Source organism: Trachymyrmex septentrionalis, unplaced genomic scaffold (assembly GCF_001594115.1).
Source record: "Trachymyrmex septentrionalis isolate Tsep2-gDNA-1 unplaced genomic scaffold, Tsep1.0 scaffold53, whole genome shotgun sequence".
Taxonomy (NCBI): domain Eukaryota; kingdom Metazoa; phylum Arthropoda; class Insecta; order Hymenoptera; family Formicidae; genus Trachymyrmex; species Trachymyrmex septentrionalis.
The window spans coordinates 1,546,790-1,558,487 of record NW_017305705.1 but is presented as its reverse complement, the minus strand read 5'-3'; the positions used below and the strand labels follow the sequence as shown (position 1 = coordinate 1,558,487).

At 33.9% G+C, this 11,698-nt stretch overlaps 3 protein-coding genes across 3 annotated transcripts in view; 1 reads left to right on the top strand and 2 right to left on the bottom strand.

The window, feature by feature from the left end:
• Positions 1 to 2,045, top strand: part of LOC108751917 (ATP-binding cassette sub-family B member 10, mitochondrial) — a 3,025-nt gene extending 980 nt beyond the window's left edge. Inside the window, exons 2-3 of the mRNA XM_018492404.1 lie at positions 536 to 1,649; positions 1,743 to 2,045. Coding sequence (XP_018347906.1) covers positions 536 to 1,649; positions 1,743 to 2,003 — 1,375 coding nt within the window. The 3' untranslated portion in view covers positions 2,004 to 2,045. The remainder of the gene's footprint in view (positions 1 to 535; positions 1,650 to 1,742) is intronic.
• Positions 2,046 to 4,501: 2,456 nt separating this feature from the next.
• Positions 4,502 to 7,139, bottom strand: LOC108751902 (cell wall protein DAN4-like). Its single transcript, XM_018492387.1, has one exon. The coding sequence runs from the start codon at positions 6,936 to 6,938 to the stop codon at positions 4,644 to 4,646; it is 2,295 nt and encodes a 764-aa protein (XP_018347889.1). The 5' UTR covers positions 6,939 to 7,139; the 3' UTR covers positions 4,502 to 4,643.
• Positions 7,140 to 8,460: 1,321 nt separating this feature from the next.
• LOC108752012 (calcineurin subunit B type 2) lies at positions 8,461 to 10,437 on the bottom strand. The gene is made up of 5 exons (XM_018492582.1): positions 10,160 to 10,437; positions 9,944 to 9,983; positions 9,479 to 9,690; positions 9,209 to 9,418; positions 8,461 to 9,142 (listed from the first exon to the last, which is right to left on the bottom strand). Exons 1-5 carry the CDS (start codon positions 10,160 to 10,162, stop codon positions 9,095 to 9,097), a joined length of 513 nt encoding a protein of 170 aa, XP_018348084.1. The 5' UTR covers positions 10,163 to 10,437; the 3' UTR covers positions 8,461 to 9,094.
• Between the last annotated feature and the right edge of the window lie 1,261 nt (positions 10,438 to 11,698).

Below are 11,698 nucleotides of genomic sequence, written 5' to 3'. Positions count from 1 at the left end.
TATATATATATATATATATACTCTTAATAACAAATTTGATTTCTTGCATCGCTAGATTTAGTACATACTAAAAACAGTCATACATGAAATTAGCAAAGTTAAAGCATACATAAATATTTTAAATGATTAAATATACTATTATATTATTTAACAATGTACTATTTAACAAGATGTATTATTTCATTGTCAAAATTGATTACATTACATTACTACTTTTGATATTTTCTGTTGATGAATTCAGTCACTTGCAGTACATTGGACTAGTGCATATTAAAACGGCTGTTTTATATAAAGTATCTACATACAGTAGTATAATATAATTATTTTTGACAATGAAATAAGACGTATATATTTATATATTTTTACATTTAATTTATTAATTTCATTGCAGCAGCTTTTAGTATGCATTAATCTAATGCAAGTGATTGAATTTGTTATATATAACAGTTTTTAATATACTAATCAAGTGTAGTAATGTGAATGATTGAATACTATGTATTAAAATCTTTTTTGTGTGATTTTATTATATATTTTCTTCAGGGGATACACAACTTATTAGCTCCGCCGTGACGTCCAATGTATCAGATGGTTTACGCTCCGCTATTATGGCTATAACAGGAGTGTCCATGATGTTTTACGTATCACCATCATTAGCTTTACTCGGTTTGGCTATAGTACCACCTGCCACAGTTATTGCTGTTATTTGGGGACGTATTTTAAAAAAAGTGTCCAAGGATCTCCAAAGCAATATTGCAGTGGCCAATGCAATTGCGGAGGAAAGAATCAGCAATATAAGAACTGTCAAGGCGTTCGCGCAAGAAAAACGCGAGATTGACAGATATAGCGCTAAATTACAAGACGTTCTAAAACTATGTTACAAGGAGAGTTTACATAGAGGAATATTTTTCGGTATGACCGGTCTCTCTGGAAACGTTATTGCCCTTTCAGTTCTTTACAATGGAATATTTATGGTATCAAATGCCGATATATCAATTGGAAGCTTAAGCGCCTTTTTATTATATGCCGGCTACGTGGGCATCTCTCTCAATGGATTATCTAAGGCATATAGCGAGTTAAATAAGGCTTTAGGTGCTAATGCTCGTCTGTTTGAGTTAATCGATCGACAACCGCTTATTCCCATTCAAGGCGGGCAAATTTTAAAAAAAGAATTATCAGGCAATGTGACGTTTCAAAATGTTTTTTTTGCATATCCAACGCGAGAAAAGATGCCCGTGTTGAAAGGTTTTAATTTAAACATAGAGAAATGTTCTATGACGGCTATTGTTGGTTCCTCGGGTTCCGGTAAATCTACCGTCGCGTCACTTTTACTAAGATTGTACGACCCTACAAAAGGGTCGATACTTTTGGATAACCACAATCTTCGTCTGCTTGATCCCACGTGGTTGAAATCTCGGATTAGCATTGTATCTCAGGAGCCAATTCTTTTCAGTTGCTCAATAAAGGATAATATATTGTACGGAATGGAATCTGCGACAGATTCTGATGTAGAAGAGGCTGCAAGACAGGCGCATGTATTGCAGTTTGCAGAAAAAATGACTGATGGATTAGACACAATAGTCGGGGAAAGGGGTATTGCCCTTAGTGGCGGACAACGTCAAAGAGTTGCCATTGCCAGAGCATTAATAAAGGTAAATCGTTATTTAAATACGTTCGTGATTATTAAAATTTTTTATATATATATATATATATATACATATAATACGTTATTTTTTTGTTTCTAGAAACCAAAAATTTTGATACTGGACGAAGCGACCAGTGCCTTAGATGCAGAAAGTGAATATTTCGTTCAAGAAGCTGTAGAACGTGCAATCCGTGGAAGGACAGTGATAACAATTGCCCACAGACTTAGTACAATAAAGAACGCTGATAAAATCGTAGTACTTGATGGAGGACAAGTGGCGGAAACCGGCACTTACGTTGAATTAATGAATCTGGAGCATGGCCTTTTCAAAAAATTAGTGAAACATCAAACATTCACATAGATGTACAGAACAAATCGTTAAACAATAATTTACTGTTTCATTATAACACTGGTTTTATGGTTAATGTATTATATGTATATATATATTACATGTGTATATTTATTATCTTTTAAATATCCAAAATTATGTAAAAAGTTCCGCACATTATTGGCACATTTATTGATAGGAATGTGTTATCTAATTGAAATAAAAAATAGAAGAATGAAATATTATCTAGTGCTATATGTTTATTGCTGAATGTTATAGAAAGATGTAACATATCATTCGCGAAAATAGTTGCACGGACACAGCGAGGTATAATTATTACATTGTGGCGAGAATACAATACCCTTCGATCGTTCATACTTGTGTTATTTCCTACTTCTTTTAAAATATTTTTCTTTTAATAAGGTCAGGTACATATACAACTACGAATAAAAGATAGAAAATTGACAATCTCTCATTTTTATATATTTTTTTTATAAAATAATATACAGCTATTTTTTTAGATATCCACATTCGTATATTATGTGTTATTAATCTATATTAATTCTTAAATTAATATCCCATTCCTACAATATTCTAATAACGTTTCAGTAGAACCGTATCGAATCCGCTTGAGAACATTTTGTGCAAATACATATAACTGTAAGCGATTCGACATAATGCTAATGGGTCCTAATTTGTAGCTCGATTTTAATAAGGTCAATTTTATTGGTTTGCAATGGGCCGCTTTAAGATTTTTTTCATTCAGATTTACTGTATATATAACCATATAGATTGAATTTGAACATTTTTTGTCAAAATATAGGAAACTGAAGGAACCAGCATGCTAATGTCTGATCACAAAGAGCTAGCCATAAGCTCACAGAACATAGCTTGCTTTACTAGAGAGTCTTTTTCTCTTTTATATATAGCAAGCAGTTGTAAAAAAAAGGAATTACTTGCCTACTATAATGATAATAAAAACTAATTATAAACGATACATTCAAAATATAATTGATCTCGAATTAGTTTTAAGCAGTTTTAATAAACAGCTCAAAATAAGTGTTTTCGTGTCTTCAAATGCTGCTATATAATGTAAAAAGTTTCGTAAGGAACATATCTATGATTGATCTCGAACGTATTCTCGGAATTAATTGGTTCCTTTGGCATATATGTCTTCAGATTTAATCAGAACTTAGTATAAGGCTGTGATTACGAATGAAACTGTTTCACCTCGATTGTGAAAATGTTACGCGAATATATACCGTACTCATACATCATTATTTAAAAATTTATTCATTAGGTATACTTGTCCAATATGCAATGTACACAATAGTTATAGGCACAACCTTATTCTAAGCAGATATCCGTGGTATTTGTATAAATCTGTATTGAAATGTTTACCAAATTTGACTTCTATACAAGCGGTTTTACAGTATTACAATCTTTTTAGGAGTAGGCAGTGTTCTTTTTCCCTCAAAGAGTTATAGAAAATTCATTTCGATAAATCTCTTTATAAGTAAATATCGGAGCTTATTTAGTCTAATGATAAATCCGAAATAAATAAAGCAGCAATTAATATTTAAGTTAAGATGATAAAGAATTTTCATTGAGCATTACCTAACGTTTGCTCACAATTTAAATCTCACGATTCTCATAATAATTACCGATTATGAAAATTATATATATTTATATATCGCGTTCACAAGCATGTCTCATCTTTGTGAGAACTGGCATTCGACTTTTTATAAATTAAATTTTTCAATTAAAAAATGATAATATTTCGTTTGTAGTTGTTTGTAGTAACAATAATTTTGCTTGTAGTTCCATATACTAAAAAATATTAAAATTAAAAACAAATGACTCACTCGACTTTAAGGTAAAAAAAATTGTTAATATATCTCAATTCAGAAACGTTTGTAGTTGTTCGTAATAATTTTCCAGTCATTCATAATTGCACTATTTAAAAGTTACAACAAATTTGCAATAAATAAATTACATAACTTTGCCAATTTTTGAGTTATCTAGTCTGTTTGCGGCATTTTCCTTAATATCGTTTGTAGTGATTTTTCAGTCGTTTATAATTCAGCCGTTTTTTACAATTACAACAAATTTATAATAAACAAATTATGTATAGTATACGTAAATTTACAAATTTGTTGTAACTTTTTGAACGGCTCAACTACAAACGACTGGAAAATCATTACAAACAACCACAACAATTGTAAAAAATATCCCGTGACCAGATTTGAGATATCTTAAGAATTGACAAAATTACTTTTTTTGTTTATCGTTAATATGCTGTAACATGTTGTAACTTTTAAACGGTGCAACTACAAACGACCGGAAAATCACTACAAACGATTCTGAATCAAGATACATCAATAATTTTTTTTTACCTTAAAGTCAAGAGAGCGAGTGATTTAAAAAAGTTTTATATTTTTTAATATACAGAACTACAAAAGAAATTATTGTTACTACAAACGAAATACTATCATCTTTTTTATTAAAAAATTTAATTTATAAAAAGTCAGTTCACAAAAGTGCACTTCGTAAACATCTTGTTCATGTGCAAAGATATTTACGAATTGATTCATATTCCGATATCTATCTTAGGAATAGATATCAAAAATTAAACAAAAGGAAAGAGAAACATGCCAATTAGATAAGTCAAGATTAACTTTTCGGCAGCTCCTCCATTGCTTCCTGCTCCATAGGTTCATCCTGTTGAAACGTCGATAATGATTCTTCGTCGTCGACTTCCATTAATTCCTCCGATTCCTTTCTACACGCTATACTCTCTATTACAGAAGATTGATTCCCTTTTATCGTGATGCCTGCCGTTGCTTTATTGCCTTGTGAATTTGCTAAATTGTCATCTTGATCGTCTATTAACTTGTCATCCTTTGGAGATCGACAACTGACATTATCGGAGCTTTCTATTGTTTCGACAGTAGGTGAGACAGGATCGAGTTTTTCAATTATAGATGTTGCTTCTTTAGATTTTTCTACACTACTTATTGGATCCGACTCTGTCATAGACTCGACAAGAACCATCTTGTCGTTGGAAATTTCCATAATATTTAAATTATCGTTGTTGTCGGACTCTTGTTCTTCTTGTCGATTAGTGTTGCTGCTGGAAGATGCTGTTGTAGGAATAGCTTCTAGGACTTTATCCATCTCTTCTACACTCTCTGTTTTTTGGCTAATAGATTGATCACGTGCGAAACACTCTGTGGAAGAAATTGTTTCCGACTCTTCTTTAGAGTGTATCTCGGATTTTTCTGTTTTGTATAACGCTTCGGTATTAGACACGATGACTGCGCTCACACACTCATTGGATGGGACAGTGCTATCTTTTTCCATGGACTGCGATTTGACGAGTGCCGTCGTATTTGTATTCTGGCTGCTCGTGGAACGCAAGTTTTCCTCATCCAAGTCCTCGAGGATTGACGATTCCTCTTCCTTCGGTTTATCGCGAGCTCTTTCTTCAACACTTTCAGTATCATCCGTTAAAGCGTCAGATTTCATCTCGACATCGGTCTGTAATAAACTTTCATCATCAGTTAATCTACTTTCATCACGTGGCATTTCATTGGGATCTATACGCTCGGGACTCGATTTGGTCGTTTCTTCATCTTTCAAGGGCTGCCCAATCTCTTCCTCCACGCTGTCTAACTTCGACGAATCCGTGGTTTTCTCATTGGACTTGTCCACGGACTTGTTATCGCCGGATTCGAAGCGTTTCGCTTGGAAAGCAGCTTGCAGCTTCCGCGTGGTATCCGTCGTTAACGGTATCACCGTGGCCACCACGGTCACCGTCGTCGTCGCCGCCGTTGATACCGATGTTGTTGACGTTGCTGTTGTTGTCGTTGTTGTTGCCGTAGCAGTCGTCGTGGTTGCAGTCGTCGTCGTAGATGTCGTGGTACTTGCTGTTGCTGTGTTTGCCTCAATCTCTTCATTCTCCATGTCTAAATTAGGTTGAGAATTGGTATCCTCGTTCATAATCGCTACTGCAATATCGGTGCTCGGGACCATGGAGTCTTCAGAGACTGTTCCGACTGCTGGTAGACTCTGTACCACAGGAACAGCAGTCGCTATGGCTTCTAGCACTGGTGCATGTGGCTGTAAATTTAAATTCGATATAGTGGAGAAGTCTGAGACTGCGGTGATATAATTGGTCGCCGAGATATCAGTTCTAGAGGTAACTTGTTCAAGCTTCTCTCGCACGGTCTCCTCAGCAAATAGATTCTTGGTCAGGGTAGAATCAGACGCTGGTATGACACCGCTGTGCATAAGCGGTGGTTCATTCTCGACGGTGTGTACACTAATTGTAACGGTGGAGCTACAATCCTTCTCCCAGTATTCCATTTCCACGTCTTGCGAGGTCGGTTGTACCGGTTGCGCCGGTTGCGGCTGGGTCGTCTGCGAGGAAGGCTGTGAGGAGGGCTGCGACGGTGACGGCGGTGGTGGTTGCTGTGTAACGGAGGCCGCGTCTTCTTCGACAGAGCCGTTAACCATACCGTCGCCCGTTTCGCCGCGTCTGGTTATAGGTCCGGGTTCGCGCGTCGATACCACCAGGATGTTCTTCTCGATGGCCCGCATGAACTTGTCCACGCGATTGTACTCCTTACGCGGCGCCGTCAGCAGCTCGCATATTCGTTGAACGGTGAAAGGCGCGTTCGCGAACGATTCCAACCTCTCGAGGAGGTTGCTCTTCATGATATCGTAATTGAAATGCTCGACGTTCGGACAGGGCGCGAGTTCCAGAGTGGGGCAGCTTTCGTAAAAGTCCGTCATTACGCGGGTGAGCTTCTCCCGGACGAGGGTCTTGATCAACGGCCACTGATATACTGGATCGCCGGTCTTGGCGACCCAGCACAGATAATCCTCGAGCTCCTGCGGGATCACCGACGGTCGCATCTTCTGGAACTCGTCGAGTGCCTGCAACACTTCCTCCAGATTTTCCATCGTCTCCGCCGCCGCCAACTACCACCACCGACGAGTCGTCTACGTTTTCTCTCAATTATCCCGATTGTTTGTCAACAAGATAAGTCGCGTAAAAATCCGAGGAATCTTAGGAATACTCCGCGCAAGGGAAACAACCAAAAACGTAAACTAGCAAACACACCGGCCACAAAACAGCAACAATGAGAGTGGCGACGAGGAGGGAGAACAGCAGGGCTACCAACTGATGAACATCGCAAATTTTCAAGCGACATCTCGAAGAACTATTTTTTTTTTCAAATTGATATAATTCCAATACATGTTAAAATAAATATACATTTCTAACGAAAAGTAAGCTTTTTTTAAGACGAAAATATCTAAAAAAAAAAAGAAAAGTTTCTATTTAAAAAAAAATCTGTACATTGTCTATCCATACGGAAATGTGTAAGAAATGTTGCAGAAAATTAGTTGAATCGTAGAATACAAAAGATTTTTTTAAATATTAAATCCATAATTGAATTTCTTTATGTATGTATATTTGCAATTATTATTTGTAAATTTATTTGGATACATTATTTTGTCCAGAATTTTGTCCAATTCGTTCTCATTTCGTTTCAACTTTGTTCAAATGAAAACGCTGATTATTCTGTCGCGCAATCGCTGTATCAGTATTATATTTCGACATCGATTTTCTTATTAATTTAACCCATTAAACTGAAATACAAGGATAATGAAGCCAAAAAAAAATTATAAAAAAGAAATTGATCAATTTATAAATCTTCCCCACAAAAAGAAGGCTTGTTCTTTATCGAAAAATTCTTTGAATTAGTGCACACGGTGCAATAAATTGAAGTAAAAATAAACTATATTCGTTTCATTTCTTCAATTTATTGCACGAGTATACCAATTCATCGAATACAGTACAGAATATAATTACTGTAATAACATAAATATGCTTAACTTAAATCGTTAAGAACGTCCATATTCTGTATACGTATAGAAAATGAACGTACATATTTATAATAGATTAATCTTAATATATTTCACAATTTTAAACTTTAATTAGACATATGATAATAGATCATGTAACATGTAAGAGTATAGAAACAATTAACAATGATAAAATAAACTTATTTGTATTATAAATATCTTAATGTATCTGATAAAGATAAATTATAATATCTTTCTGACTAATCGTGTATATGTAATAAATAAATATCTAAATAAATAAATAAATCGTACATTCGAAAATTCCAAATTGACAATTCAATGCCAACATACAGTTTGTACACATATCTTATACACACAAAAGCTAACCAAGTAGACTCATATAGGTTAATATAATTAATATTTTGTGTAACTTCGCAAAACTCCGCTTCACTGTATATTCCGAATGCACAATTCATGATTGTTTATTATATAACATAAATACATTTTAATAGTTGGCTTATCTAAATGTTTATAACTTTTTTTCAAAATATTAATATATTAATACTTGTGAATATTAATATATTAAGATATTAGTTTAAAAGTAAATATTCTTAAGAACTCGCCGACGAATGAAATCTTTAACGATATTAAAACGTCAAAGATATTAACAATTACTTTTTGAACAATGACGGAAATATGATAGGTTTCATGGTATGATGATTATATTAATAATGCGATTTGATTTTACTTTCGTGCTTTTCCACGGAGAATTATTAAAAGGAACAAAGTGCATCTATATGTCTGAAAGTCCTTTTCGACAGGCGCTTGAGAAGACTGACTTTGCCGCAAGTTTTCGAAGAAAATCTTGAAAATCATGCAGCATTAAACTTAATATGTCAGTTAAAGGTTATTAATTATTTAAGATCACGTTGCTGGTCTTTATTTTTAATGGAACGCTCAAGATAATTTGGGCCGTTCCAGGATATCTTTAACGACACCAAAATGACTGTATCACATAGATCTAACATTCATGTGCCACACTAAATTAGTCTGGCATACCATGAAAATTTTTCATTTGGATAGACTTGTAATGATCAAAGGCTTAAGAACAATAATTGTGTAAGTTCACTCTAAACAGATTTCTGTTAGAACTATCCCATAAATCTGTTGTTAATAGATTATTAATTTATAGATTTCAATTAACATACCACATTTTAGAAATTAAGAGTTTTTTCACAAACTTTGGTCACTTAAACATCAACTACCATTTTCTTATGAATATCTGTATTGCCAACAACCTGAAACAGCAGTAAAATTATGATATGCTGTTCAATTACATTATAAGATATAAATGCATTACTTACAGAACAAAATTCTTCAAAGCTAATCCTACCATCTTCATCTTTGTCAGCAAACAGTATTGTTTTATCAACAATTTGCTGCAATTGTGTATCTTTCAAATTATTGCCTACCATCATTTTTAGCACTTGGAAAAGCTCTCCATTGCTTATGTAACCATCATTATCCATATCATAAATTCTAAATGCAAATCGTAATTTGCTCTCTTTGTCACCCTGCAAATTAGCATTATGTATAAAAATATAATATAATCTCTATAGGAAAACGAAATCTACCTTAACGCTGAACTGAGACACTCCATGAATAAATTCTTTAAAATCTACTTCTCCATTGCCATCTGCGTCAAATATGTCAATTACACGCTGCACTAATGGGTTTTGTTGTAACTCAGGCAGAGACATAAACTCATCGATGCTAAGTGCTCCGCTATTATCCAAGTCTAACTTTCGAAATCTTTTCCCCAATCTTCTAATCTCATCTACGTCGACTAAAGAACAAACATTTACAATCATATTTACACATAACAAAATAATAACATATCAAGAACCATACAAGTTAATAAATTTTTAATTATCAATGCTTGAATTTCTAATGATATGAATTATTTGTGTAATTCATTTCACTGAGAATACAATATATCTCTAAAATAGCATTGCCTATCTTGTTTTATAATCAGACGAATCAGATCAGGTTACTTTAAAATAGATCCAGTAAAAGTCAAAGTATTCCTGACAACTTACAGTTTGAACAGAGTTCCATAGGCAGCGAACTTTCATTACCCTGCAAGATAAATGATTTTTAGGACGTATCCGTTCGTATGGAGTGAGTATACCTCAAATAAATCATTTCAAAAATTATTTTCGTCGGGTGATGATTGAATTAACGAAATTGCGAGACAGTGTCGCGATCGTGGAACGAATTATGCAAATTTTCGTATCCGTACAGTGCATAATTACCATTTTGAAATAGCTTCGTGAATCTGTCGCAAAAGTCTTCGAGGAACAACAATATTTTCTAACAGGCAGACTCAAAGGAGCTGGAATACAGTCGCTGTAAAGGGGGGCTGCAGCACCGCGTATCGACGTTTTGCCTGTTTTTCCCTTGCTAGTCTATTCTATTATCGTCCGTTGCGAACGGACGTTGCGATTGGTCCGATTGATTACAACCGCCGTCGTCGATCACAGAGTCGCGCCTCTACGTCGACACCTTCTCCGTGGTAGGAGTGCGATCGATGCCACCAAAGCTGAAAATGTGATAGGGAAGGATTATTCCCGCAAAAAGACGAAGATGTGGATAAGGATTTAAGATTCTCTTATCAGATATCATTGACATCTAATTATTAATATTTAAGCATTTATAAAGATGCTCTTATTAGCATCAACAATCATTAATTAATTATTTGTTAATTTAATAACCCAGCAAACGAGAATGGATTGAAATGGATCCAGATTTTCAGAAATATTGATTCACGAATGGTAAAATGAATGCTTTTCAATTCTGAATGCATTTTTATTCATTTATAGGAATTGCATGGAGCATATCTCTATGCGTTTCAATCTAAAAATAATATTAACTTTTTCTGTGCATTGTGAATACTGTTCAATTCAAAATTTTGAATAGGAAATGTAGTTTTTCAGTCCAATTGCATCCAATTGAATCTAATTGAATCCAATTGAATTCAATTAAATCTAAAAAAAATATTCGCTATTTAAATACGCATTCGGATCGAAAAAAATTTCAATCCATTTTAATCCATTCTCGTTTGCTGGGAAGTGCAAATATGTTACTATTCTAGTTCTGCTTCGTAAACAAGAATGGATTTTAAAATAGATTGATTAAATTTGAATTCATTTTAGATTTAATTAGAAATTAAATTGAAAAACTATTTATTTCCTATTCAGAATTTTGAATTGAGTAGTATTGGCGATGCATTCATAAAGGCCCAGTTTCACCAACGCCAATTATTTTATCCGCCGATTAACTTTGAGTATTGCCAACTGCTAAATTGAAAACTCATCATCTCTAATCTAATTTCAAAAATATGTATTTGTAAAAAATAGAGTCAAATATATTTATACATTTCAATGTTTTATTTATTATCTCCATATAATACTTTTTCTTTACTATTACTAATAAGAACATGGCCTAGTTTCCACCGAGGTAACATTCTAACATGAAAATCTGCAGTTCCCGTTACGTATATATTATACACTGTACTGACAACTGACAGTAATATACGAACACGGCCTGGATCCTATACAGCACAGAATTTGTAGCAATATCGTTGCAATAACGCTGTAATATTGTTGCAACATGTAATGTTGCTGCAATGTTGCATCATGTTGTAATTTTTATGTAGTAGGGGATAAAACGTTTCAAAGACCAAAATTTCAGTATCCTGTTTGCAGAATCATATATGTAAAATTTATATAGAAATATTTAAACACTAAGATGCGTTTTGACCGAATATATAAGAAATTCTTATTTAATTATAA

Coding starts and splice junctions, on each gene's coding strand:
- LOC108751902 (XM_018492387.1), bottom strand. CDS start 6,938: ATGGAAAATCTGGAGGAAGTGTTGCAGGCACTCGACGAGTTCCAGAAG.
- LOC108752012 (XM_018492582.1), bottom strand. Junction 9,691..9,943: donor TATGGAACTCTGTTCAAACT/GTAAGTTGTCAG, acceptor TTTGTTCTTTAG/TCGACGTAGATGAGATTAGA. Junction 9,143..9,208: donor GCTTTGAAGAATTTTGTTCT/GTAAGTAATGCA, acceptor CTGCTGTTTCAG/GTTGTTGGCAATACAGATAT.